Genomic DNA, 17,320 nt, shown 5'->3' with positions numbered 1-17,320 from the left:
TGGGGCATCACTCAACAAGAAGTGAAACAGGACAAAACGTCAAAAACAGAGGACAACAGAGCTTTTAGAGGGGACACAGCAGGACTGGGCCAGACTGTGTGTGATGAGGATGATGTTTGGATGTGGTGGGACAATCGGTGGAGATCAATTTAAAAAAATGTGATTCAAAGAAAAAGTAAAGGAACAGTGTGATTATTGGCTTCTATACATTTACAAATGACAATGAATGTGATGAGCAAAAACACTGAAAATCTCTCTGTACTTTTGTCAAATAAATAAAGTTTCCGCAGAATTAACACATCACAGATTTAAGGTTTTATTGTATTTCATCAAATTGCATCTGTTCACTCAAGTACAAATTTGAAAGCAGGAGTTGTACTTCCCACTGTGAACTGGCAGAAACGGAGTTCTGAACCTACAGAACGGGTTTGATGAAGGAAGGCGGGAGTGAAAGTATGAAGAAAAGGATGAAGGAAGGGTGTAGGACTGGAGGGCGGAGGGAAACGTGACTCCATCCATCCAGCAGGTGGAGCTGCAGGGTCTCAGGAAGAGAAACAGACACTGTTGGTCATTTATGGATGAAGTTGGTCTGAGACAGAGAGAGTAGAGGTGATGAGCAGTAACTTACTGTACTAGAGTACAAATATTTCTACTCTACTACATTTATCTGACACTTGTATTGGATGCAAAGGCAATAAGTTGAAAAGGCTAAAAGAGCCTTTAAAGCATGAGACAGAAAATCAGCTGAGTCCTTCACCTCCCTGCTCTGAAACAGCTTTGATTTGTTCTTCAAACTGTTTCTTTGTAAAATGAAACAAACAAAGAAACAAAGAAGTCATTGAAGTTCCCTGATTGGCCAAAAGGATGAGCCTCATTTTGAAAACTCTCTGCTGTTCTGTGGGTCTGGACTCTGATTTCTAGAATATCAATCTTTGATCAGGCTTTAGATTAATTTACCCTGTAAATTGCTGATTTTCCTTGTAACCATTCAATAACTTTGTGACCATTTTAGTGACTGTTGTCTCTCAGTTTTAGATCCAAGAAAGACTCATTAGGGAGGAAGGGAGGATAAGTTGGTGAATTAACAGCCCAACAATTTTCAAATGTGAACAGACTTATTCGTCCTATTCGTCAGTTACTAGTCAGAGCTTAACGTAACGTTTGTCATGTGACAACAACAACACAACATTGTTTCACTTTGGCCTCAAAGTCCAGCTGCTGTGGGAAAGTCCTCTGCTTTGTTGATGCATCAACCACCCTCTTCCTTCTCTATAAGACGTCTCGACAGGTGAGCTTGTATTAAGTCTTGCGTCTGTTTGTCCTACAGAGCTGTCCTTTACAGGAAGACAGTCTCTGAACAGACGACTTCATGAGTCAGTCCTGGGCTGCATCAAGCTGAGTCCCCGAACCACGAGGCTCAGGACCTCCAGCATGACTCCAGGTGGGAACTCTGGTCTGTCCCACTGGTCACTCAGGTCTTCCAGCATCTGATTGGTGGAACAGAGGAGCTCCACCACCCAGCGGAGCTCCTCCCCCTGAGGCAGGGACTCTGGGAGTTTGGTCTGACCGTCCCCCTTCAGTCCGTCCACCTGTAGACACAGAGACATTATTACAGCACGCTACCATCCTCGTCCTCCTCCCTGTAACCATGGTGATGTAGGTGAGGGAATGCACCAACCAGCTGGTTGAGAACCCTCAGTGTTTCAGGACTGCAGGAGGTCAGAAGTTCAGGTAGATCATCAGGTAGAGCTGCAGAGCAAAGATACAAAAGCTGATTCTGATTCAGAGACAAATGGTTCAGTTTTGTCTCCTGTTGATTCTGCTCACATGTTGCACTTCTTCTGCTTTTACAGCAGTTTTATTATTTATCTGAGGCAGAGTAGTTGTGTGAGGATCCTGCACAGAAACCTCACACAACTACTCTGCCTCCCCAGTAATCTTTGTTTTAAGGGAAGACGTTTTAAATATTCAATTAAAATGGTCTGAAAATGGTCTAATAACTACCTGAAGTGAAAGCTAACAGTCTGAAAACATTTATTTACTTGAGTTGAGATTTCAAACACTTTTCAACGTGACACTGTGACAAGCGTTGATCTGCCCCTAAGCTGCTGGGAAATGTAGTTAAACTGCACAGTTTGAGCTGGGTTGACTCACTGTCCAAGGCGCTGATCAGCAGGTGAACTGCATCCTTCTGAGAGGTGGAGGTGTTGGAGGTTTTCAGAAGCTCCATGAATGAAGAGACAGACTGTGGACAGTCAGACTCTCCTGTGCTGCCCTGGTCCCACTGAGGATGGAGAGGAGGGACATTAGAATTGTGTCCACTTCACATCATCCATAATAATAACGTAGCAACAGATGATTAAACCTCCAGTAATTTAATACTGTGTGAATGTGAGCACCTGCTTCATTTCCATACTGACAATTGTGGACATGGTTCTTACTGTTTCCTCCAGCAGAGTGAGATGGTCTCTGTCCTCCAGAAGCTCTCTGAGATGTTTCCGCAGATCCTGACTGGTCGACTCAGGGAGATCTGCCAGAGGCTGCAGGAGATGCTCTTTTTTCCTGAACTCTGCAGGAAACAACACAATGCAGGAGCAGGACCACACCTCAAAGCTCTACTTCCTGTGTCTCTACAAACTTTTTGCCACCTCACATGTATGATCTTCATTTTTGTGCATGCATCATTTGCTCTCAAGTCGTCTTCTGTTGTAATCTAAGGTCACAACATTAGTGTGAAGACCATCTCATCTCTTTAGCCAAGCATCTGCAACCAGCCCAGTTCTACGTCTACACACCAACCCAAACCCCATAGGGGCTCCAAAGCCGAGTGAAGCTAACAAAAGCTTCTCCTGCTTCGGAGAACCAAATCACCGAGCACTGAGGAACCACTGTAGAACCACATCTCCTGCAGGTCAGCTACACCTTCAGAAGATACACTTGAGGATTTTAGTTTTTTACTTATTTCTTTCAGAACAAGTAAACCAGATCAGCACTTTACCGGACACCATTAATAACACACGCCATCAGCATATAGAATAAAGTCCAGCTCCCCATCTGACATTTTGACTGCTGCAGTTTTTAGTGAGATCCCTTCACAATACCAAAAATAAATCAAATAAATGTATCCATAAAATGTCAGTAAAGGTTCACATGATGCAGTAGAAACTATAATGACGATCAGAGGAATGATGCTTTGTAAACAGCTGGTTTTGGTTTCCATGGTGTAAAACTACTGCATATTATATTGGACCTAGAGAAGCATATTTGTCCTGCACAAACATTCGTTAAGCTCCAAAGACTGAAAGCATTTAAAAGACAAACAGACCTCTCTTAACTTGTTGAAGTTGAAGACAGAAGTCGTCTACTTCTCCGTCTGAGCTCAACTTCCACCATTCTTCCAAGGTTCACATGTGTAGACACCGATCATATGTTTGATGGATGGAATCAACAGATGTCCACAGTAAACAACACACACTTTTCAATTCTTGTCATTAGAAAGTCAAATGACACAGGCAATACAACATACCTTTGTTGTACTGATTGACTTTCCTGATTCTCGGTGGGATTCCTGAAGAAGATACAACTTTATTGTTGGCATCACAGGAACAAATGCAAAGAAAAACACGTCCACACAGATCTGACACGTATTTGAGGATCTATGTGTGGAGTCATAAGCCTTTGCGGGTACAGATCAGTAACAGAGGTGGAGCAGAGTCTCACCCAGAGTTCCACCATCGGTCGTTATCTCCATCAGGGCGTAAGCGAACGTGGATTCCTTTGGCACCGTGAATCTCGTCTTCTCCTCCTTGCTCTCCTGATGAAACCAAAGCAGCAGGTGGACACTTTTACCTTCACGTTTCCCTTTTTCACTATTATTAGAAAACCTGTGTTTGCTCGTAGGAAAAGGCAGTTGGACGATGGAAACTAAAGCGAAATTGCGTACATTTACAAGAGAATGATGATGCTTTAAAGTGTCTAAAAAAAGGCTGCACTGGGCTGTTGGAACAGAACGATGTCTGAATCTAGAAGAAGGACGCAGATTTGTTCACTGTGTTCTCTGAGGGATGTGGAAGATTTGCTTCATTTTTGTTTTCACTGCCCTTTCTATTGGGAACTACACTAAACGTTTCTAATAACAATAATTTCGTGTTTGCATGTGAAACATTTACATTTCCCATTTAGTAAAAAAGCTGTTTAAAATAAAAATCTGTCAATAAATAATACGTAGAATGTGTCATTTTTACATAAATGTGCAAAAGCTTTGAGCACCTTCACACTCAGATTTAGGAACTTCTTAAATGATGCGGAGACAGAGCCGGCCTGTTCAACTTTGCCAAAAAAATCCACTCGGTCTGTGTTGTAGACAGTCTGGTAAACAAAAGTCAGCTTGTCTGTCTCCGTCACTTTCAGCATGTCCACGATCTTCTTCTTCACCGTCCTGAGAACACAGACAAGTGGAAGACTAATTTGCCCTCATGTTATGGGAAACAGGCAAAACATGACAGCTGAGAATATTTGTTTCAGAAAAGAAGCACACAGCTCCCAAAATGTCCAGTACAACAACGGCCTCTCTCTGCTTTTTATCTCTGTGTAATTATTAGCAGTATCCAGCTGAATCCAGCTGTTGGATCATTATCAATTGTTTCATTATGATTTCCGCTCATATTTTCTCTCAGAAATAAATTCCTGAACATGTGTCCATGTACAGTAACAGAAATACTTCTCAGTGCAGCTATTCTTCAGTTTCCCAACGTCCAGTGTCTTTTTCTTCAGAGTGAACGAGGACGCTCCGTCCATAGTGTCCACATTCCACCCAAGTTGGGCCTGATTTGAATCAAGTTCTGCTGCTGTGTGGCCTTCTCCACATCTGCCTCTCAGATTTGTAAAGTCCTCTGTCAAAACTTCCTCTGTGTATTCTGGAGGGAAAAACACACAATAAAACATCATTTATGTACATTTACTTTATTCTGAAGAGTTTTACCATGTTATGTACTTTTTTCTTTTACTCATAGTCCTAATTACTAGTTCATTTGTGAATTCAGTATATTAATATAGAATAAAATAAATTCTGTCTGGATAAAAGATTCTGAAGCCTTGGAAGAAGTTCAGCCATGACTACTGCAGTACTATTGTGTGTACAATAAATGAAGAGTTTCACCTTTACCAGCTGTAATGTAAACATGACATCACATCAATGCTTCAAATAATCATAATCATAATTGGTCATTAATTATTATAAATATAACAAATTCTGATGAAAACAAGTGATTGTGCTTTTATTTTTGGTACTTAAACTCACAGACTTTAAAACACTGATACCTCATACTTTGTTACACGTAACTCCTGATACTTGCGTACTTTTAGTGGTAATACTTATGATGATAGAACCTGTACAAAGTACTTTCAATTTAGAAACGTAAGTTCATCTGCTGCCTTGAAAATGTATTTTCTTTATGAATTTTATTTTTAAAAAGTATAATGCATGAGGCTGTTTAGTCACATAAAGATACAGCAACGGTTTATTTTCTTATACATTCTCACTAAATTCAGCATTGACCTTTATAATGGTTGGCAACATATTTGGTATATGAGAAAAGTGACAAAAACATGATGGAAACTTTGTGTGACTTCTTACTAGTTTTCATTAAGTTAATTGCAGGACAAACAAACTTATTTACTCGTTGTTTTTAAGTGAATTTAACTTAAATCAATCAAGTACAGTAGCAGCAAATGAGCTAATGACATTTTACACTGGATATTTACAGCTAATTATCAAAAGAAGGACTTTTACTTGTGCACGGCAGAGAAAGACAGAAAGACAGGGAGAGCGAAGGGGTGGTAATACATGTCCACAAATCTTGAGAGAAGGCGTGGCTAATAATCCATGACTGATAATAATGTTACAAAAGTAGAAAGTCATGTAGAACAGCTGTTCAAAGTACAACAGTTTTCTAACTAACTGTTCTTTGGGGATTAAAGGTTTAAAGGCCATGAATTTTAGTTTTAACTAGTATTTCAGTTTGCAGTTAAAGTAACTATAAGTCAAGTTGCAGGAAATGTAATGGTAGTTGGTGAGTGTGTTAATACAATTCTATTGGTTTGTAGTGTGTGTGTGTGTGTGTGTGTGTGTGTGTGTGTGAAAACACACCTGGGGAGACGTCTGCTTCCTCCAGCAGGTCGAGCAGTGTCTGGTCGGTGATGTAATATTTAATCACTGGCCAGAATTTCTTCTTTCTCACTTTGACCAGAGTCAACATCTGAATTTTATCATTGACATTCTTGTTGTAGATGAGGTCGCCCCGAGCGCCCAGATTTTTCACAAGCGCTTTGGTTCTAGCCGCAAACATCTGGACTCAAACACACACCAGTCACTTCAGTCACACAGTGAAAGTGAGGTTTTTTCCTCGTCACTAAATATGTCTGGAATAAGACAAACAACTGCTGTTACATTACCATTAACTAAAACGTGAGTTCATCAACGGAAATAAAAGTCATGTCTTACCTGGCTCACACTCACGTCTGCAGGGAAATCAAAGAAGGTGTGTGCAGTAGTGTTAGTAGTAGACGTAGTGTTTGGTCTCTGCAGCTCCTTATTCACCGTAGGCAGGTTCAGACTTGACCTGCATTTTGTGAACTGGGAAAACGTCAGTTCTCTGGAAAACCACAAAAACACACACCCCCTAGGAATAATGTGATCAGACTGGTCTGTTCAACCTTGTATCCAATAAATAATCCAACTGTATGACAGAACACAGCTTTATTGGAGAAGTGTGTGTTTGTTGTTATGAAATGTTCTATAAGATTATCACTGTCTGTCTTATAACTGTCTCTTTTTACATCTTTGCGTTTTCACCTTTTGACCTCTTGTTTCTGTGAGTAGTTGTTTGGTTTACGTCTGTTACTTCCTGGTTTTATCTTGCTCAGACAGCTTTAAACGTTCAGTGTTCAGTGGCTCCACCTCATCATGTCGCTTTAGATACGGAAGTGAAAGTAAAAGCGGGTCCTCTGAGAGATAGCAGTGCACTGAACATGCTCAGTGCTGCTTTATCTGCGCCACAGCTTCTGCAGAAAAACAGGTGAGACCATCTTAAACATTAACACACATAATAAAGTGTGAATATTGTTGGTTTTTAACAGTGTAGATGCTGATCCGAGGGAAGACACACCTGTGAACACCTGTGCTGCTGTGTTACCTGTGTGGTTTCATTGTCGTCGCTACTGAACTTAAATTAAATTTTCAACAGAAGTGATATGTTGATTAAATCTGTCAGTTTATCTGAACAGCAACTTTTTGAGAACTTTGTGAGAAGACTGATGTAACAAACTGTCTTCTTCCAGTTTGTGTTTTTCTCTAATAACCTGATTTCCTGTTCATCTGTTAAGACTTACTGGTGTTATTTTAACCTTTTTTTAAAGTCACTTTGTTGTGGATTAACTAAGCAGTGTCTCAGCACCAGGCTACATATGGTAAGATCTGATTACATTGTTCATTCTTGATTTCCATGACTTACCAGCCAGTGGAAACACACGTGCGGATTATGACTCTAATGTCTGATTGTGTGTTTCTGTCAGTCTTCACAGAGTCCTTCTAATCAGCTGAACTGAAGTTTGATTCACCATCAGAGCCCAAAGCATCAGCTTGTGCAACAGTGGAAACCTCTGCACATTTAGAAGAACGTTTCTCGAAATGGCCTCAAGTCCAAAAAGAAGAGACAGCAAAGAACTGCCTCCTGAGTTTTCAGAATTAATGGACAAACTCTGTAAAGCGGCTGATTCATTCATCAAATTGTTTGACAACAGTGAAGACAGGATGAGACAGATTGCGGCAGAGATCCAGAAGCTCGCTGATGATGTAAAACACATGCAGATGTTAAAAAACAGTTACAGGATAATAGGTGGAGTTGTGCTCACACTTGGGGCTGTAGCTCCGTTGACTGGAGGGATCAGCTTGGCAGCTGCTGGAGCAGTGGCCACTTTTGGAGGTGCTACTGTTGTTTATACAAATGTGAAGCAAATGTTAGAAGAGAAACAAAGTGCAAAAATAGTGGAGGAGCTGGGAAAAGAGTTCATGGAGATTTTTGAACCAATGAAGAATGATCTGGAAGACATCCAGACGACGTGTGAGAAATTGGAGCAGAAATCAGCTGAAGTTCAGGCTAAGAACACTCTGTCAGACATGGAGGTGTTTCAGAGGATTCTTAAACGAGTGTCTGAACTGGGTAAAAATACTAAAAAGGCTCTGATTGTTGCTGTAACAATGGTGGGAATAATACGTGATCTGCTCGTGTTATTGTTGGGGGTCTTCAGAGTCACTGCCACCACTGAAGAGGACCAAAAGTTAACAGATGCTATCATCCAGTCAGCTGATCAGAGCCTGAAGACCATTGATGAGTTTAAGAAGATGAAAGAAGGACTCAGAGAGTTTACAGAGAACTAAAGAGAGAGTGGGAACAGAGACTGCAGAGTGAAGGACTCCTCTTCACTGTAAAACACTGAGACGTGTTGCTTTATGTAAAGACATGTAAGGGAATTTTAGGGCATAGAAATGAACCTAAGACTAAAAAATAACTTGCATTATGTCTCGATTACTATCAGCATCTGCTAATGTAAAATCTTTTGCTTCCGCTGATTTACCTTGTTCTCACTAACATCACTCCCTCTCCTGGTTCATTCACTATGTCACTCGACCACCAATGCTCTCGCTCTCACTTGCTGAGCTTAAATGGTGCATGTAGAATAGAAACATACAAATCATACAGTTTTTAGAGAAACACGACAACTTCTCATTGTTCATGTAAAAGAGAGTGGGGTGGATGTAGGACAGACAGTGATATTTGGGAACAACATCAAAATAACAGCTCTCTAGAAGGACTCAGATCCATTGTTTCCTTCCCCTGAGCCACTGAAAAGAACCGGATTGTTCATGAACGTAACATAACTAGTGTATTGTATTAGTTACTTAGGTTTTATTGAAACACTATATTTTGTGATGAGTAAAGAACAGTCTTATTCTCCTCATCCAGACAGATTCAATAAATGTTGTCAGGTCCTGAGCAGAGAGAGTCTGACTGGACGTTGTTACTGGGAGGTGGAGTTAACAGGGAGAGAAGTTTATGTAGCAGTTGCATATAAGAATATCAGCAGAACAGGGAACTGGAATGAAATTAGATTTGGACACAATAACAAATCTTGGGCATTATATTGTTCCCAAAACAAATATGTTTATTATCACAACAACATCCAAACTCCCGTCTCAGGTCCTCAGTCCTCCAGAGTAGGACTGTACCTGGATCACAGAGCAGGTATTCTGTCCTTCTACAGCGTCTCTGAAACCATGACTCTCCTCCACAGAGTCCAGACCACATTCACTCAGCCTCTACATGCTGGATTTGGACTTTATTGGCATCCTGGAGACACTGCTGAGTTGTGTGAACTCAAATAGAAACAAGTCATTTAAGGTGCAGTGGATCAAATTGTGTATTTAAATTTGTCTCCATCATTTTTCCTGAGAGCTCATTGTTGTTGTTTCTTCACTTGATTCTGATCCACTTTCAGTCAAACTTTATTGATAGTACTCAGGTGGTTCATCTTCTCATTTCCTGTTAGTGTTGGACTTTCTGTAGGTGGGTATTTCCTGTGTGTGTTCACACATGAACATCACTGCTCAGGATTATTTCTGTTTAACTAAACCAACATTTCTCCAGATGGAAATATTAATATTTGAATATTTGTGTTGGTGTCATTTTCGTGTGTTGTTTCTTTCCCTCTGCACTGACTTTACCAGAGAAACTGAGGAGGTGTTTTATTCATTATGGCCACCATGTAAATGTGAAACTGTTATTAAAATCACCGAAACACAATTATTAAAATCAGTAGCATGTAATCATCTTAAAAGATTTGTAACTGGGAGTTTATTCGCTGAGATCCTGATGTTCATTATTAATCATTTTCATGCTGCAAGTAAATGTTTTCTTCCAATTTCTCAGTGTCAGTAGAACAGCAGCAACAAAGCTCTAGTCCATCAGAAGCGTCTTTTGGTTTGGGGACATTTAACTTCAAACCATCAGAATCTGCATGTGACACTAAATGACAAACAGGTGTTGAGTGTTGTTCAGTCGAGTGGCACTCAGCAGTGTTTTAGCACTGTGTCTGCGAGCATCATCATCTATCTGTGAGTAGTCAGTAACTGTCAGTAGGAACAGGATGTATCAGGAGTGGAACAGGATGAACATACCAATATTGGACTGACATACCATCAGAATCTGCATGTGTCTCCAGAACAGGGGGGAAATTAACTACAACTAACTACAGCAGGAGAGGCCTAAGTCTTTGGTTTGTTTTGACAAAGTCTACATTTTCCCACTTTCCCAAGTCTACAAAGGTGATACCAACAATCAACAAAAGAAACTTGAAAATCTTTTTAAATACAACATTGCTACAAGAGCATAAAGTCAAACTCCACCATGAACTTTGCAGGTGTAACTCAAGTAAAAAATACAGCTGAGATGATACAGAGCTAAAAAAAAAAAGAATATCTGAAGAAAAAAGCAACCAGACTTAAACTAACTAGAAAAGTTCATCAGCATGTTTAAACCTACCTTCTTATAGCATCAGAAACTACGCGTAGAACTAGTGGAAGAAATAACAACAATATATAAAACAGAAAACGTGGTGGGATTTTTGTGGGAAAACACAGCTGAATCAAGTGGAAAGAGTTTTGATGTCAATAAATGATCCTTGAATTTTACAAAAAGTAAATGTAAATTATTCAGCAACAGAATGATCAGTGAGGATGTGAAAATAGAAATCGATGGTGTTGAAAAAGTAAATGAAAGGTTTTGTGCAACATCATAAAATTATCATACACACAAATGACACAAACCATAAACGACCACAAGGGGAGTTAATCATGGTGACCTTATAAAAGTTAACACTACTGCTCTTACAGAACAATCTGAAAATGCTGTGAACAAATTTAAAGAAAATATTCTTTCATCATTTGTTTCACCATATATCAGTACAATGGAAAGTAGCCTAATGTTTCTCCTGCACAAGTAGATTATCTTCTTGATAATTCTGCAGCCTCATTAAGTTAAATACTCGATAGTGTTGCCCCTCAGAAAAAGAAGGCAGTAAACCAGAAGAGGTGATCTACAAGGTATAGTTCACAAACTCACAACTTAAAACAGGCAACATGAAAGTTAGAAAGGAAGTGGCGTTCGAGAAATTTAGAAGAATCTCATTTAGCCTGGAAAAACAGTTTAAAAATGTACGAAAAGCTCAGTGATGCCAGAACAGCATATTATTCATCATTAATAGAAGAAAACAAGAACAACCCCCGGTTTCTGTTCAGCACTGTAGCCAGGCTGACTAAGAGCCATAGTTCTGTTGAGCCTAGTTTTCCCTTAACTTTGAGCAGCAATGACTTCATGACCTTCTTTATGAATAAAATTGTAGCTATTAGAGAACGAATTCACCAGATCCTCCCCCCAAAAATTACAGATAGAGCTTCATGTACAGCAGTGCTAGAGTCATCGATAAGGCCCCAATCCCTGTTAGACTGCTTTTTACCCATAGATCTCTCTGAGCTAACTTCAATTATTACCTCATCTAAACCAACAACCTGTCTGCTAGACCCTATTCCAACTAGACTGCTCCATCTAGCTCTCTAGCTGAAACAGATGATGTGCTTGATATCAGACCATCTGAATCTAAGCAGTTCTACACTCAGTCCAGTCAGTCAGTGTGGTGTTCTGTAGGGACAGGACGTCCTCTGCTGCACACATTTCTTTCTTAATGTTCTTGCAGTAGATGAGGTTGCCCCAAGCGACCAGATTTTTCACAAACTCATCAAGAGATGGACTCAAGTTTTAGGTCTCAAGTTTTTATGTCTTTGTCTTGGATGAGAGAAAGACGAGACAGAATACTTTCAATACATCAGCATCAACACTGCGTCTTCAGTGATTGTCCCCCTAAGTCTGCTAGAAATCTAGGGGCCATCATCGATGACCAACTGAGCTTTACTAACCACATCTCCTCTGTCTCTCAGGTGGCAGCTTTACCCTCTACAACATCTGAATGATCAGACTGCTCATGTCTCATCTCATTTTTCACCTCATCTGCTTGTTGACCTGCCTTCTCTGTGTACTATAAGTTATTACCTGATGATCTGATCCTCAGAAACCTGGACTATTACTGATATTTTGGATTCTGAGCTCTGCCTCTGGCTCTCTTTGAAAACCTGTATCTACCTGCTTTCTGACATTCTGATCATATATTTCTGGACAATTGAACTTGTTTTCTGTGTATGAATTCTGACTTTAAGATGTTCTGTATTATTGGCACTGGACTCAGTGATTAGAGGCAGAATTCCAACTTTATTTGGATGAAGATATTTGGATTTCCATTCTGAACTACCCTGGCCTTTCTCTGTGTTACAGAGCTGGACTGGAGTTTGTTATATTGTGGTTCCCTGATTATTCTGCAATGCTTTGCTGCCATCACATATTCCCTGTAACCCCCATTTCTCATGCACACCTCTGTTCCCCACTATCTACTGTTTTTCTCTCCCTGGTTTTCTCTCCTATCAGCAGCCACATGGAAGATGCTGAGAGGAAGCAGCCATCTTGTTCACACAATCCATTCGCCTGCTTATCCACCTCTGTGCAGTCCACTCAGACCACTATCCACCCTCGTCACTGTTATACACTCATTGTTCCCTGAATTCGGAGCAACAGGGCCACGTAGTGAGCTGGAGGAACCCCTGTGTGTCCTCAAACCACATACAGTACATTACTTATGTTTGTCAACCTTGTCCTCATTAAACCTTTTATGCACTGAGCAGCTTGTGTCTGGCGTATCATTGGATCCTCATTACTTTTGAACCGTTACAGAAGCAGCATGTCTTATTTTTAATCGGCCAAAAAGGAAACATGTCACACCCCTGTTCAGATCTGTGCATTGACTTCCTGTAGCTGCACACATCAGGTTCAGAGCTCTGACTCTCACCTACACAGTGGTCCACTTAACAGCACTGTATTAGCTGAAATCCCTCATCCAGGTCTACAATCCCTCCCATCCATTGACCTCTGCCTGGCATCTGGTGGTCCCTTCACCACACAAAAGATCCCAAGCAAAAACCTTTCAGCTCAGTGGTCCCATGATGGTGGAATGAGCTCCCAAACTCTAAATGCTAAATCCTCACTGCCAATGTTCAAAACTGTTATGTGACTTCCTGTGCATTTAAGTATTAAAAAGAAAGTCATGTTTTTTTCCTTTGCTTTGAATTTTTCTATGAAATTAGGACCCTGTCTCTTTTTACATCTTTGTGTTTTTTCATCTTTTGACCTCTTGTTTCTGTGAGTAGTTGTTTGGTTTACGTGTGTTACTTCCTGGTTTTATCTTGCTCAGACAGCTTTAAACGTTCAGTGTTCAGCGGCTCCACCTCATCATGTCACTTCAGATACTGAAAGTAGAAGCTGGTTGGACAGAGTGTGTGTCCTCTGAGAGATAGCAGTGCACTGAACATGCTCAGTGCTGCTTTATCTGCGCCACAGCTTCTGCAGAAAAACAGGTGAGACCATCTTAAACATTAACACACATAATAAAGTGTGAATATTGTTGTTTTTTAACAGTGTAGATGCTGATCCGAGGGAAGACACACCTGTGGACACCTGTGCTGCTGTGTTACCTGTGTGGTTTCATTCTCGTTGCTGTTAAACTTAAATGATATGTTGATTAAATCTGTCAGTTTATCTGAACAGCAACTTTTTGAGAACTTTGTGAGAAGACTGATGTAACAAACTGTCTTCTTCCAGTTTCTGTTTTTCTCTAATAACCTGATTTCCTGTTCATCTGTTAAGACTCACTGGTGTTATTTTAACCTTTTTTTAAAGTCACTTTGTTGTGGATTAACTAAGCAGTGTCTCAGCACCAGGCTACATATGGTAAGATCTGATTACATTGTCCATTCTTGATTTCCATGACTTAACAGCCAGTGGAAACACACGTGCGGATTATGACTCTAATGTCTGATTGTGTGTTTCTGTCAGTCTTCACAGAGTCCTTCTAATCAGCTGAACTGAAGTTTGATTCACCATCAGAGCCCAAAGCATCAGCTTGTGCAACAGTGGAAACCTCTGCACATTTAGAAGAACGTTTCTCGAAATGGCCTCAAGTCCAAAAAGAAGAGACAGCAAAGAACTGCCTCCTGGGTTTTCAGAATTAATGGACAAACTCTGTAAAGCGGCTGATTCATTCATCAAATTGTTTGACAACAGTGAAGTCAGGATGAGACAGATTGCGGCAGAGATCCAGAAGCTCGCTGATGATGTAAAACACATGCAGATGTTAAAAAACAGTTACAGGATAATAGGTGGAGTTGTGCTCACACTTGGGGCTGTAGCTCAGTTGACTGGAGGGATCAGCTTGGCAGCTGCTGGAGCAGTGGCCACTTTTGGAGGTGTTACTGTTGTTTATACAAATGTGAAGCAAATGTTAGAAGAGAAACAAAGTAGAAAAATAGTGGAGGAACTGGGAAAAGAGTTCATTGAGATTTTTGAACCAATGAAGAATGATCTGGAAGACATCCAGACGACGTGTGAGAAATTGGAGCAGAAATCAGCTGAAGTTCAGGCTAAGAACACTCTGTCAGACATGGAGGTGTTTCAGAGGATTCTTAAACGAGTGTCTGAACTGGGTAAAAATACTACAAATGCTCTGATTGTTGCTGTAACAATGGTGGGAATAATACGTGATCTGCTCGTGTTATTGTTGGGGGTCTTCAGAGTCACTGCCACCACTGAAGAGGACCAAAAGTTAACAGATGCTATCATCCAGTCAGCTGATCAGAGCCTGAAGACCATTGATGAGTTTAAGAAGATGAAAGAAGGACTCAGAGAGTTTACAGAGAACTAAAGAGAGAGTGGGAACAGAGACTGCAGAGTGAAGGACTCCTCTTCACTGTAAAACACTGAGACGTGTTGCTTTATGTAAAGACATGTAAGGGAATTTTAGGGCATAGAAATGAACCTAAGACTAAAAAATAACTTGCATTATGTCTCGATTACTATCAGCATCTGCTAATGTAAAATCTTTTGCTTCCGCTGATTTACCTTGTTCTCACTAACATCACTCCCTCTCCTGGTTCATTCACTATGTCACTCGACCACCAATGCTCTCGCTCTCACTTGCTGAGCTTAAATGGTGCATGTAGAATAGAAACATACAAATCATACAGTTTTTAGAGAAACACGACAACTACTCATTATTCATGTAAAAGAGAGTGGGGTGGATGTAGGACAGACAGTGATATTTGGGAACAACATCAAAATAACAGCTCTCTAGAAGGACTCAGATCCATTGTTTCCTTCCCCTGAGCCACTGAAAAGAACCGGATTGTTCATGAACGTAACATAACTAGTGTATTGTATTAGTTACTTAGGTTTTATTGAAACACTATATTTTGTGATGAGTAAAGAACAGTCTTATTCTCCTCATCCAGACAGATTCAATAAATGTTGTCAGGTCCTGAGCAGAGAGAGTCTGACTGGACGTTGTTACTGGGAGGTGGAGTTAACAGGGAGAGAAGTTTATGTAGCAGTTGCATATAAGAATATCAGCAGAACAGGGAACTGGAATGAAATTAGATTTGGACACAATAACAAATCTTGGGCATTATATTGTTCCCAAAACAAATATGTTTATTATCACAACAACATCCAAACTCCCGTCTCAGGTCCTCAGTCCTCCAGAGTAGGACTGTACCTGGATCACAGAGCAGGTATTCTGTCCTTCTACAGCGTCTCTGAAACCATGACTCTCCTCCACAGAGTCCAGACCACATTCACTCAGCCTCTACATGCTGGATTTGGACTTTATTGGCATCCTGGAGACACTGCTGAGTTGTGTGAACTCAAATAGAAACAAGTCATTTAAGGTGCAGTGGATCAAATTGTGTATTTAAATTTGTCTCCATCATTTTTCCTGAGAGCTCATTGTTGTTGTTTCTTCACTTGATTCTGATCCACTTTCAGTCAAACTTTATTGATAGTACTCAGGTGGTTCATCTTCTCATTTCCTGTTAGTGTTGGACTTTCTGTAGGTGGGTATTTCCTGTGTGTGTTCACACATGAACATCACTGCTCAGGATTATTTCTGTTTAACTAAACCAACATTTCTCCAGATGGAAATATTAATATTTGAATATTTGTGTTGGTGTCATTTTCGTGTGTTGTTTCTTTCCCTCTGCACTGACTTTACCAGAGAAACTGAGGAGGTGTTTTATTCATTATGGCCACCATGTAAATGTGAAACTGTTATTAAAATCACCGAAACACAATTATTAAAATCAGTAGCATGTAATCATCTTAAAAGATTTGTAACTGGGAGTTTATTCGCTGAGATCCTGATCTTCATTATTAATCATTTTCATGCTGCAAGTAAATGTTTTCTTCCAATTTCTCAGTGTCAGTAGAACAGCAGCAACAAAGCTCTAGTCCATCAGAAGCGTCTTTTGGTTTGGGGACATTTAACTTCAAACCATCAGAATCTGCATGTGACACTAAATGACAAACAGGTGTTGAGTGTTGTTCAGTCGAGTGGCACTCAGCAGTGTTTTAGCACTGTGTCTGCGAGCATCATCATCTATCTGTGAGTAGTCAGTAACTGTCAGTAGGAACAGGATGTATCAGGAGTGGAACAGGATGAACATACCAATATTGGACTGACATACCATCAGAATCTGCATGTGTCTCCAGAACAGGGGGGAAATTAACTACAACTAACTACAGCAGGAGAGGCCTAAGTCTTTGGTTTGTTTTGACAAAGTCTACATTTTCCCACTTTCCCAAGTCTACAAAGGTGATACCAACAATCAACAAAAGAAACTTGAAAATCTTTTTAAATACAACATTGCTACAAGAGCATAAAGTCAAACTCCACCATGAACTTTGCAGGTGTAACTCAAGTAAAAAATACAGCTGAGATGATACAGAGCTAAAAAAAAAAAGAATATCTGAAGAAAAAAGCAACCAGACTTAAACTAACTAGAAAAGTTCATCAGCATGTTTAAACCTACCTTCTTATAGCATCAGAAACTACGCGTAGAACTAGTGGAAGAAATAACAACAATATATAAAACAGAAAACGTGGTGGGATTTTTGTGGGAAAACACAGCTGAATCAAGTGGAAAGAGTTTTGATGTCAATAAATGATCCTTGAATTTTACAAAAAGTAAATGTAAATTATTCAGCAACAGAATGATCAGTGAGGATGTGAAAATAGAAATCGATGGTGTTGAAAAAGTAAATGAAAGGTTTTG

At 40.1% G+C, this 17,320-nt stretch overlaps 1 protein-coding gene and 2 long non-coding RNA genes across 4 annotated transcripts; 2 read left to right on the top strand and 1 right to left on the bottom strand.

Annotated features, from left to right (window-relative positions):
* Positions 1–303: 303 nt before the first annotated feature.
* LOC137104205 (gasdermin-E-like) lies at positions 304–6,633 on the bottom strand. 2 transcript variants are annotated; one of them, XM_067485130.1, is made up of 11 exons: positions 6,503–6,633; positions 6,149–6,420; positions 4,721–4,916; positions 4,270–4,438; positions 3,721–3,814; positions 3,527–3,568; positions 3,326–3,394; positions 2,442–2,569; positions 2,155–2,284; positions 1,679–1,749; positions 304–1,589 (listed from the first exon to the last, which is right to left on the bottom strand). In XM_067485130.1, exons 2-11 carry the CDS (start codon positions 6,345–6,347, stop codon positions 1,368–1,370), a joined length of 1,320 nt encoding a protein of 439 aa, XP_067341231.1. In that variant the 5' UTR covers positions 6,348–6,420; positions 6,503–6,633; the 3' UTR covers positions 304–1,367. The 2 variants fall into 2 exon arrangements, with proteins under 2 accessions (XP_067341231.1, XP_067341232.1); XM_067485131.1 differs by having other exon boundaries at positions 6,149–6,347; positions 6,503–6,620.
* Positions 6,634–6,893: 260 nt separating this feature from the next.
* Positions 6,894–8,882, top strand: LOC137104209 (uncharacterized). The gene is made up of 3 exons (XR_010911645.1): positions 6,894–7,076; positions 7,417–7,467; positions 7,573–8,882. It is a non-coding gene; the product is annotated as an uncharacterized lncRNA (long non-coding RNA).
* Positions 8,883–13,465: 4,583 nt separating this feature from the next.
* On the top strand, positions 13,466–15,473 carry LOC137104210 (uncharacterized). The gene is made up of 3 exons (XR_010911646.1): positions 13,466–13,573; positions 13,896–13,946; positions 14,052–15,473. It is a non-coding gene; the product is annotated as an uncharacterized lncRNA (long non-coding RNA).
* The last annotated feature ends 1,847 nt before the right edge of the window (positions 15,474–17,320 follow it).

Source organism: Channa argus, chromosome 18, assembly GCF_033026475.1.
Source record: "Channa argus isolate prfri chromosome 18, Channa argus male v1.0, whole genome shotgun sequence".
NCBI classification, from domain to species: Eukaryota; Metazoa; Chordata; class Actinopteri; order Anabantiformes; family Channidae; genus Channa; species Channa argus.
The sequence above is the reverse complement of the archived record's forward strand: the minus strand, read 5'-3'. Positions and strand labels throughout refer to the sequence as shown.